The sequence below is a fragment of the Gadus chalcogrammus genome, chromosome 6, assembly GCF_026213295.1.
Source record: "Gadus chalcogrammus isolate NIFS_2021 chromosome 6, NIFS_Gcha_1.0, whole genome shotgun sequence".
Taxonomy (NCBI): Eukaryota; Metazoa; Chordata; class Actinopteri; order Gadiformes; family Gadidae; genus Gadus; species Gadus chalcogrammus.
The window spans coordinates 7,790,912-7,802,033 of NC_079417.1; the positions used below are offsets into that span (position 1 = coordinate 7,790,912).

Consider the following 11,122-nt stretch of genomic DNA (forward strand, 5'->3'; position numbering starts at 1 on the left):
TATTGGGCCTCCAGTGGGGGATGGAGTGGACCTAGTTATTGGGCCTCCAGTGGGGGATGGGGTGGACCTAGTTATTGGGCCTCCAGTGGGGGATGGAGTGGACCTAGTTATTGGGCCTCCAGTGGGGGATGGGGTGGACCTAGTTATTGGGCCTCCAGTGGGGGATGGAGTGGACCTAGTTATTGGGCCTCCAGTGGGGGATGGAGTGGACCTAGTTATTGGGCCTCCAGTGGGGGATGGGGTGGACCTAGTTATTGGGCCTCCAGTGGGGGATGGAGTAGACTTACTTTTTGGGCCTGTAGTCTGGGATGCTCCGGTCCAGCGAGATGCGGTCGCTGAGTTGGGCGTTGTATCCGTACTCCTCGTACTTGCCGTCGCCGTCGCGGTTGTCCCCCTCGCTCAGCGTGGCTGCGGCCCCTCCCTGTCCCAGGCCCCCCGGACCCTCAACCAGGCCCATGGGCTTCGCCAGGCCTGCAAAACAACAACAACAACAACAACAACATCAACAGCAACCCAGAAACATGAATACACACACAACACACGAACAGGCAGCCCATCCTGATATTTATCCTGTTCATGTTCCAAGCAAAAGACTATCGCAATCAGCAATGTAATTAGCAGGTAGGTAGTAGCATCTTGCTCAACATGCTCAGACGTTGGGGCACACACTCAGAATCTTTCCGCAAGGATTCAAAAAACACACAAACACGCATACACACACACATTCACACACAAAACACACACCTCCCACACACACAAATAGCTCCCCAACAAGCACAAATCCACACATAGATTTGAGGAGACGAAAACCCAAATAAAAGAGCCAGACCCATGGAGACGGACGCCCACACCCTGCCAGGGAAGGACAGGTGCAAGGCTCTCAGCCCCTGCGGTGAGGACACCTGATTGGCAGTCGTGGGCCGTGGGTGGAGTGTGTGGGGTGTGTGGGGAGCGCGGTGCTTGGCAGCTCCTACACCCAGTGGACCCCCCACACACCCCCCCCCACCCCACCCCCACCTCATCCGGAGGGCATCATTACACTGTCTGTCACCTGCATCACTAGACCCACATGGACATGAATGTCACCGGGCTGGGGACACGTCCACGCACCTCACGTCCGTGTGTTTTTATATATTTAGCAGGGAGTCGATGTGAGGAGATGAAGGTGAGCCAAGGTGTGTTTTATTAATCCCACAATCCCAGGAAATGTGGGGGCCAGGGCAGAAGAACAGCTTACTGATAATGATTGAAAATGTGAATATACCAAAAAAATGACAAGCAATGCATCTAATAATATTCCCCAACATGAGTTTTTTAATTTAAACGCAGATGGAACAATAACGTTAAAAATCATTATTGACCGTATATTATACTTTAAATGGTTGAATGTAAATTATAGCTACGTTTATATTTATTTATAATGTTTGGTTATTTTAACGAATATGTGAAACATTTGATCAGTTTACATTTCATCTATTTGACCAATCTGCTGCATAAACCATGCCCAATGAAAGGAAACAGACAAGGCCGTCAGAGACCAGCCAACAGGAGGCATCTTTGAAAAGTTGGTAGGTCAGCGATGACTCAAAGTGCAGACGCTGGCAATGTTCAACGACTAAATGAGAACAGCCAATTCGTCCTTCCACTTTTTGAGACCCTTCCAAGTCAGAACCAGTGGTTCCACTTGACCCTTTGGTTCTCCCGGGACCTGCGAGGAACTGAATGAGACCACTAAGTGGCTCTAAGTGTAAGTAAAGAATCTGGCAGGGGTTTAAGTGGTTCAGGTAATTACTAGGGCTCCATAAAGGCCCTATTAGCAGGACAGCAGACACCATTCTACCAGAATGGAATGAGTCCATCCCCAAAAACAAGCCACATGCATATTTCTATAACTCCAGCAACGTTCGAGTCTGTCATTGCCTATCGTGGACATGTTTTTTCTAGTGAGTAATTGCAGGCACTTTTATACAGTGGGTTAAAATTTACCATTATGGCGCAGGAAGAGGTTTTGCATTTTGCTCAAGGACACCACCAGGTATGACGAAGAAATTGTGTATTGAACCAAGTCATTTGCGTCTGGGAGTGGAGCCCCCTAGCTCACCACACTTTCCACCCCCTGTCATCCCGGATGTATGTTTTGTTATCAAGCCTGATGGTAATTGGCCTTAGATTTAATTAACATCTTAAATTTCCCCTGACACTCTTGTTAGAATCATTCACCAGTTGCACCACTCAACGTCCAATCCCCCCTTTGTGTGGTTTGACACTTTCCAAAGAAAAGGAGAAAGACAGAGAATCTGGATGTATTTTCCATCAAAGTGATCAAAGAAGAGGCTTGCCTGCTTATAGCGTTGAGATACAAAGGATTTCACAGACGAATAGAATAAGTTCTGAGGGGACATCAAAGTGTGTGCCTTAACAATGGTGTTTTGTTGACTGGATTCGTATTGCGCTCTGGCTGCCTCTGATTTTCCAATCTGACTAAGCCGCAAGTCTTATGATAACTTTATTCTTTTCATTTGACAAATGAAAGAACGAGGAAATCTCTGGCAGTTCCTCAGGACGGCTGCCCGACGCCGGATCAATGGCTCTGCTGGACGCACTCCACCAGAAAGTATAAATATATCTCCCCCTGTTCCCCATATTACCCCCCAGATCGACACACCACCCCCTAAAGGAAACCAAACCATAAATACCCACGGAGGACTCAGCTCCCAGCCTCAGAACAGGAAGAACCGCAGGGTAATGGCCATATTTGGACAGCCTCAGGCCCTTGGGTGCTAGTAGAGGTTTGTAACGGGGGCTGAATGTAAACTGGCGTTTCCCCGCGAGAGGCCGTTTGGCACGGCCCACCCTCCATATCGCCAGTATAGTGGCATTACCTCAGAACACGGGAGGCGGGGCTGCGTCCATGTTCAGCCATCTGGCGGGTGGAGCCAAAGTCATACAATAACGCAGATGCTCTCCAGAGCCCTGGATGAGAACCCCGGAAGGGACCTCTGCGTTCTTCTGTGAGTTTAAGAACACGCAGGCTCACTTCCTGCCAGTTTTTGTTTCGCTAATTACTTTTTCTCTCTCGGTTTAGATTGTTTTTGTCCTCTCCGGCAGAATGGGGAGGGGGGGGGGGGGAGGGGCATTATGGGAAGGGATTTAGCGTGGCCCCTCCCGAGAAACACCGGGATACAGTGTCCCCTGTTTCACCATGTGGGGTGCGATCAGTATTTCACAACCACACTCACTAATGATCTCTTCATAGTAGTAGTAATGATTGCTTTAGACATGTGTGGATGTGATTAGGCCTTTCGTATGTCCTAACTACTGCTTAGAAAAACATTGGGATTCAATTATATTTCCTTCTGTCCTTCTGTTTTGCTGTTGTGGCTAAAAAGAAAAGAGAATCTATTTGAACCACACATTTGATTTGTTGATAGCGGAATTGCCGTTCTTGGATGTGATTTTCCCTGAAAGCTTCAAGACTGCAAGCATACGAACATGATAATAACAAATAATAACACTGTCTTTTGTGCTTTATGTGTGGGAGAGCCAACTTGCCAGATATAACTTTGTAATCATCACAAAGAAAATATATTGGTGGAAAGTGTGCTTTATACCAAGAAATGGTTGAATGATTTTCACAGCTGAATCCACCTTCCTTGTGTAATTGTTACTACATTTATTTTTGTATCTTTACGTGTGTAAGGCCAAAGGATATACTGTGTAGAGATAAGATACTACTTCACAGGGCTGTAAAACATGAGACTCATGTGTCATTTGGTCGAGATCTCAAGCAAGTCCAAGATCATTTGGTCCCATTTAGTGGAGTCACTTCAACCCAATCCAAGGTTTGCAGAAACGTAACGCTACAAGGCCAACATTTGATTCCGGTAATTGGGTAGATTAGTGAGTCAACCAATCATGTCAATGTCATAGCAAGGAGCTTAACTGACAGGGTAGTCATCAAATCATGACAGGGCCATTACATCCAATTACATACCTGTAATGTCAACATAGAAAATGTTGAAGACTTTGTATATTTGATATGTTGTATTGAAACTTAAACTATAAAATCAACATAGACAATCTATTTAAGTCATCATGTCTGAAGTCAAGTGAAGTCACAAGTCTTTAACTTCACAGTCCAAGTTGAGTCTCAAGTCATTTATATTCTGTCTAGTCAAGTTGCAAGTCATCAAAACAGGGACTTCAGTCGATGCTGTCCAAGACATAATGATTAGAGTCCACATCTCTTTCCACAACCTTTTACTACTGTCCTGTGAAATGTCATCACATTGTGTGAGTGTTTACTAACACACACACACACACACACACACACACACACACACACACACACACACACACACACACACACACACACACACACACACACACACACACACACACACACACACACACACACACACACACACACACACACACACTCACACACACAAATAAGGCAGTGGGTTATACGTATCAACTGTGACTCTAACAACCTCATTTGATTTGACAGATGTCCTCAACAAACTATAACGGGCACGGGCAATGAAAACCATGCTCTTTGTGACGCGGTCCCACGTAAAAATGCTTTCAAGGACGATCAATATCGAAGCTTGCAGTGTAACTTCGAGTAGCTTGGTGTCTCGACAAGTATCAACACGTATCAAGTTTCGAGATCTTCTACCTGAGAGACTCATTGGCACAACATCATCCTCCGCCCCGCTGTGAGGCAATTACAACCCAGCAGCTGTTTCCTCCAGTGCAAACACACAACCCTGAGTTCCCCACCGAGGTGGAGCAAACACACCCATAACCCATGCCCTGTGCAACGTACACAACACACACAGCCTGGAAATAGGAATAACATCTGTCAAAAAATCTGACTAAAAACGTGCGGCAACATCCGAATACACATCGGTCTCTTCCCCCCCCCCCCTCGTGTTGCGTCTCAACATCATTTTGTACCCATCCCCACGATGGCCCGACACATTAAACCGGGTAACATGATGAATGATTGAGCAACCTTCAGAAAGCCGGGGCCTCGGCGAGCCAGGCACGAGAGACGCGTGTGTTTTAGAAGGGGCCGGTGATTTAAGAGCCAGAGTGCCTTCATGTGTTGTCCAAAGTGATGCACGGGTGGTCTAAATATTAATGGCGGTGCAGCAGGCTGGTGATCTCTCAGAGTAAAGAAGAGGCGAGGAAGAAAGAAGGGGCAGAGCGACTCGTTCCGGGGAGGTTGATAAGATCGGCTTTTGAAGGCTGAAAAACAAATCCATGAAATATTGAGGGGTTGGGAGAGTGGAGTGAGGCCTGGAGAACGTGGCGGCACGCGTCGAGAGGATAACGAGGTTGATTCGTAAAACGCCTGGCTCACCCCTCGCCGTGATGATATCTAAACAACGGATTCTTGTTCCTATGCAAGATTTAAGCCCTCAAAGCATTTGCACGTCAATTGAACCTACCACTCGAATCAGTGTGTGGCGCCCGTTCTTGAATAACAACAAGGAAGGCCAACGTGTTTTACGTGCGCACACTCACGCAGACGACATGCTGTCTACGTGCCTTTTGATGCTCTTTCATTCTTTGTATAGAAGGGACAAACATCAAATAGCTAGGCAGTTATGGTCGACAATTTCCAAGACCCAGTAACAGAATCGGAAAAAGGCTGAGCCTATTCTTTCTCCTTCTTCTCATTATTTCCAAAAGACTTCAATTTCCAAACGGAATTACTCTTGGATGGCTTGCTTTTTCTTGTTTTTCTACGAACACATAATGTTTTAGCACTAATCTCCAATATCAGTAACAGTGTGTCAGCCAAGCTTAAAAAAAACAACATGTATTGCAACATAAACAAATATAAAGTATATATAATCGTAATGATGGTGTTAGCGTTTCTAGCATCAATAAAGCGTCATCAGAGAGAATTTCACTATCAAAATAGGGAAAAAAGACAGAAGAATTCCATCATCTCGACCTGATAGACGATGATTGCTAGGCCTAAAATATATATTTAGAGCACACTCTAAAATCCCCTGCCATTATTGGCATATTTATTTTTGCAAATATGAGCATAGAATACATTACTGTGATTCTAACGGCCTTGGCAGAATTGATTTTCATCTATTCCTGAAACTATTATGTTGCCCGGCCCCTCATCTACATATCATCATTTAAATTTATTTCATTTTACCAGCCGACATCCAAGAGCTCTCGCTAATGGTCTGAGTGTGTGTCTGTAATTCTTAAACGTTACTACACATATACAAACAGAGACTCATACAAACCCACAAATACAGACATGCATGAATGCATAACTGTAAAAGCATGCACATGGACACACACACACAAACACACACACACACACACACACACACACACACACACACACACACACACACACACACACACACACACACACACACACACACACACACACACACACACACACACACACACACACACACACACACTCAAGCATGCATGCACAAAGCAATTCTCAAAACAGAGTTAGCAGAAGGTCCTCATGCAGGATGTGTTTGAAAAAGAGAGACACAGCCGTAGAAATGTTATCTCTCGTTAAAACTTGTATCGCTGCAGCTTCAGTAAAAATAAATGTAACAAAGTGGGCTTTTTTGCAGTTATTGAATCCCCAGATGAGACGATATGGCGGAGTGCGGGAGCTCCATTTCAGGGGCTGGTGTACCGTCAGGCCCATGCCACGCTCAGGCTACCAGTCCCAGGCATGGCTGCATGACAAGGGGCTCTTTCTGACCGCATGCTCCACCGCGGTGGGCAGAATCAAACAAGGACAAATGCTCGGGCACAAGCCGTTAACTCTGACTGAGAAGGACGGTTGTTATTTTGTCTTCTCCTGCCTTCCCTGTGAGTAGTTTTAAGACATGTGGTGATAGTTCTGAGGGAAGAGTGAAAGTTTTATCCATGCCGCCATGGACCTCTGCACTGTCTGCCGCAGAACTGTCTGTAGATGAAGGACTGTCTCAAATAAATTGCATTTCTTTCTAGCCTTGATTTTCAGGTACGTTACCGATGGGCTTGAGGTGGAGAGAAGTTGCCGTCCATCTCAATTGAGCAGAGGTCTGCAATCAATTACGGAAAAGGCCAACTCTGTTGTCTGTGTTGTTCAGCACTTTGTCCTTCACAACATTGTTGTTTGATTCCTTATTCACCGTTGTGCATTTTTGTTGTTTACAGCAGTCGGCAGAGCACCTTCGATAATGTCAGGCATCTCCTAAAATGACTGGGCAAATAGTGCAATCTGTATGCTCTCACTATACAAAAGAATGCAAGCTGTGCCACGCTTTCTGATCTGAATATGAGACCTTTTTCTTGTGCTGCTCAGCCCCCCCCCATTGCCTGTAAGCGGGTTCTAGCAACACTACAAACATCTTATAATTGTACAAATAACTCGAAAAAATGCCCAAGGAAGTTTTTCGAATACAATTCTCCGCCGGCCTATACTTTAAATATAAATGGTGTACTGTCCTCCATCCTCTATCGAGCTCCTTGTTTATCATTGAGCTGAAGCCTTCAATTATCCTCACCACTGAGGTGGAGAATGTATCGGCGATAGCAGTAAGGGAGGAACTATGTGGACTGTGTGGTTTAAAGCCAAAGCTCTATGCTTTACAAGCACGTTAACAGCAAGCTTAACAACCCCCCTCCACCCACTCACCCCTGAGGAAGAGATGGTAGGACCCACGGCAGAAGAGAGCGGCTGATAAACCACGAGGGGGTCATCCTCCATAGGTGGGCTTTCTGAAGAAACGCATGTGTGTCCATCAGATCATAGAGGTAAGACTTCAGAGCCATTTTGAGGACTCTCTCCATCACATGAGTCTTTGCTGTAAATTCCCTGGATTGTCATTGGTAGGTGACAACACGGCGGCACAGCCAATTATTTCATAGCGCTGCAGGTCATGTTAATAGTTATTGGCATGCTGGATCCTCCCCCCAACTGCTAGATTAATTCCCAATGGCCGCCAAACGCAATTTGCAGTTGCTTCAGTAAAAGTGCTGTGACAAGGAATAGAGAAACACGTTCAATAATAAAGTAAAGCACTAAGGCTATTGAGGGATTATAAAAGTGAATGTTTCCACACTTTATGGTCTCAAAGGTAAATACTAGGCCACCTTATTTGACAAAAAACAACAACAATTTTAATTAAAGGTATGTGCAACTCCCTTAGTCGTTTAAAAAAAAGTTTGTCTGTTTAATGTGCCTTGAAGCAAACGACAATATATTAAATACCACAGTGCAGGTTGGGGCATAGTAACACAGTTGGTAGCGCCGGTGTGCTGTAATTGTTTTTGGGCTATGTTTGCGTGGGCTTACTCCAAACGCTTTGATTTCCTCCAACCTATGAAGACACGTAGGCTAGGCTAATTGGACAATGAAGTGTGACTACATATATCTATGTGTGTGTGTGTGTGTGTGTGTGTGTGTGTGTGTGTGTGTGTGTGTGTGTGTGTGTGTGTGTGTGTGTGTGTGTGTGTGTGTGTGTGTGTGTGTGTGTGTGTGTGTGTGTGTGATGTGTGTGTGTGTCTTTGTGCGTGTGTGTGTCTGTGTGATTATGCAGTACACTATTTTTATAGGACCAGATTGTCATATGTTCTAGACGATAGCAACAATAACCAAGAATAAATAGATAGATTGAAGGAAAGAAGAAAGGAAGGAAAGAAGGAAAGAAGAAGAAAGAAAGAAAGGAAGGAAGGAGAGAAGAAAGAAAGGTAGGAGGGGAGGAAAAAAGAAAGAAAGGAAGAACCACCACCACCGCTACTGTTCCTCTCTGGGGGGAAGCGGCTCTTCTGCATGGGGGTTCAGGTACTAAAGAATGTATTACATCTTCTCCGAGCGCGAGAAGGAGTTCTCCTCCTTCTGGAGCGGTGTCTCGGCGAGACACTCGGGATGTACAGCATAACTCAGAGAGCAACAGTGACCCTCTTTTGTGTACAAAGGGATAACAGAACTTCGGCAGATGTAACACTGGAAAAACAACAGTCACAAAGCGACTCGAATTTGGGGCAAACCAAGGTTTTTTTTGGAGCGGTTGAGAGATAAAAGCACCCTTTGATGAGACTCCTTACATATTAACAAAAAGCATCTGTTAACAATGGCAGTAAGTCAAAGACACAATAACCCCACTATGACGACCATAGCCGTCAATACTAATACAAACATGACTATGAATAAAACTACTCATAATGATAACAACAAAAATACTCTAATAATACTAAGCCATGTGTTGAACATTAACACTGCTCTGTTGTAACATTTCTTCCACATTGCCCCTGCGTTAGTTATGCCCGTCCACATATCACACAGCTCCCAGGGCCGTTTACAAGCTTGTATTCTCACTGAGCCTCGACTCCCTCTTAGTGAGTACTACACGGTCCGTTAAACATCCCTCCTTAATAGTAGTCACATGCCTCTCCCCACCGGAGGCTCCCCACCCCCTCCTGTGAAACATATCAAAAACATATGGCCGGTAATGACAGCCAATCAAAAGATTAACGAGCTAACTTGTTGGTAATGTGTCGGTAAGATAGTATCTTTCCAGTTCAGTGAAGTCTCCATTCATGATACGTCACATTCATTCAAACCCATGCAGACATTTCAACCCCGCTCAGGATTTGAAAAGGAAAGATATTTATTGCTCAGTTTCTATAATTTTTCATGCAGTGATTTAATGTCTTGATATGGAATTGGACACTGTTGCAAGGGAGGGCTAAAGCAGTCTTTGTGTGACCCTGTTTCTGTTTGAAATGAATATATTGCATAGGTGTTCCAGTTCAGATATTGGATTACTTCTCAGTGTAAGATAATATACTCTGTGCTAGGGTAAAAGTCTGAAACCCTCTTAAAGGTTTGTTTTGCATGGTAGGAAACAAAGTACTGTTGTATTTGTCTTTTGTGAAATACAATTCATCCAAAGAGGTTTGGAAATAAGAAAGAACTGCCACATTACTTTTTTCATTAGACTTTTCCCCCAGAAGACAAGTTACTATTTTACATTAAAGTGAGAACATGGAAATATGTCCATGATTATCCCTAGAGCCCGAAAGCTATCAGTGATTTACCGTTTGTATTGGTAAGAGATATAAGAGACTAACTGTAAGTCTGCTGTATAGCAACCTTTTTCTGTTCTCTCCTGATCAGAAAACTACTTTTCAGTATTGCTCAGGCTATTTTAGAGGAGCAGAAAGATAAAGAAGTTTTACTTAAGGCACAGGATCATTGCAAAATACACCCCTACCCCATATGTTACATTGAAAAGCACACAATATAGTCAGGCATCCTTACCGTTCAACTGATTGTAGACCACATCTTCAAGGCGCTCCAGCCTCTGCAGAATGGATTGCCTGTCCACCAAGTTTGTAACTTTGCCATTTCTAGCTCGCAGTCTCTGGTCCGAGATCCGACCGATCTGGATGAGCTCCTCGGAGCGGTCTTGTATTCTGCAGTAGACCGAGAACAAAATGATGCCGACAAAAACCAAAATGTTCACGGTCAGCAAAGTTTTGATTTTGCGTGCCACAGCCATGGAAGAGAGTAAGGAAGGGGGCTGGTGCTGAGGCGTTGTCAGGCCAAATCAGTGTCCATATGGACGAGGGTCTTGAGTCCACTTATGAGATTTGTGCGTGTGAGTGTGTGCAGAGCAGCTTCTTTCAGGACCACGGACAGCTCAGCGGCTCAGAGGTGGCGCACCATTCACTCTCGGCGTCACATCCCACCAAGCCGGGATGCAAGTTCAAGGCTTCTGGTGGTGGTGGTGCTGGGCAAGGCTGCCCCCTGGACCACGGCGCCGTGAGTCCCACACCAGTGACCATAGATTGTAGATGTGCTCAACGCCAGCTCTTCGCCCAAAATATATACGGTCGTCAAATCCGAGCGTTCCCGTCCATCCTTTACAAACCAGTACGACGGACTGGTCGTTGCGTGCACCCCATCATCTGCTTCGCGGTGACATCTCCCTGCTCTCAAAGGCTCGTAGTGGTCAATACGATTCGTCTTCTCCCCTCAAACAGACCGGGCGAGCACACGTCCAATGATACGTGCATCACCAAAAAGGCGTGTTATTGTATTTTCTCTTCCCCCCCACCCCTC

The 11,122-nt window shown here is 45.2% G+C and overlaps 1 protein-coding gene across 1 annotated transcript in view; it reads right to left on the bottom strand.

Annotated features, from left to right (window-relative positions):
* The window catches only part of galnt9 (polypeptide N-acetylgalactosaminyltransferase 9), a 70,652-nt gene extending 60,093 nt beyond the window's left edge, over positions 1-10,559 (bottom strand). The window contains exons 1-2 of the mRNA XM_056592775.1: positions 10,319-10,559; positions 288-471 (exon numbers count right to left, since the gene is read on the bottom strand). Coding sequence (XP_056448750.1) covers positions 288-471; positions 10,319-10,559 — 425 coding nt within the window. The remainder of the gene's footprint in view (positions 1-287; positions 472-10,318) is intronic.
* Between the last annotated feature and the right edge of the window lie 563 nt (positions 10,560-11,122).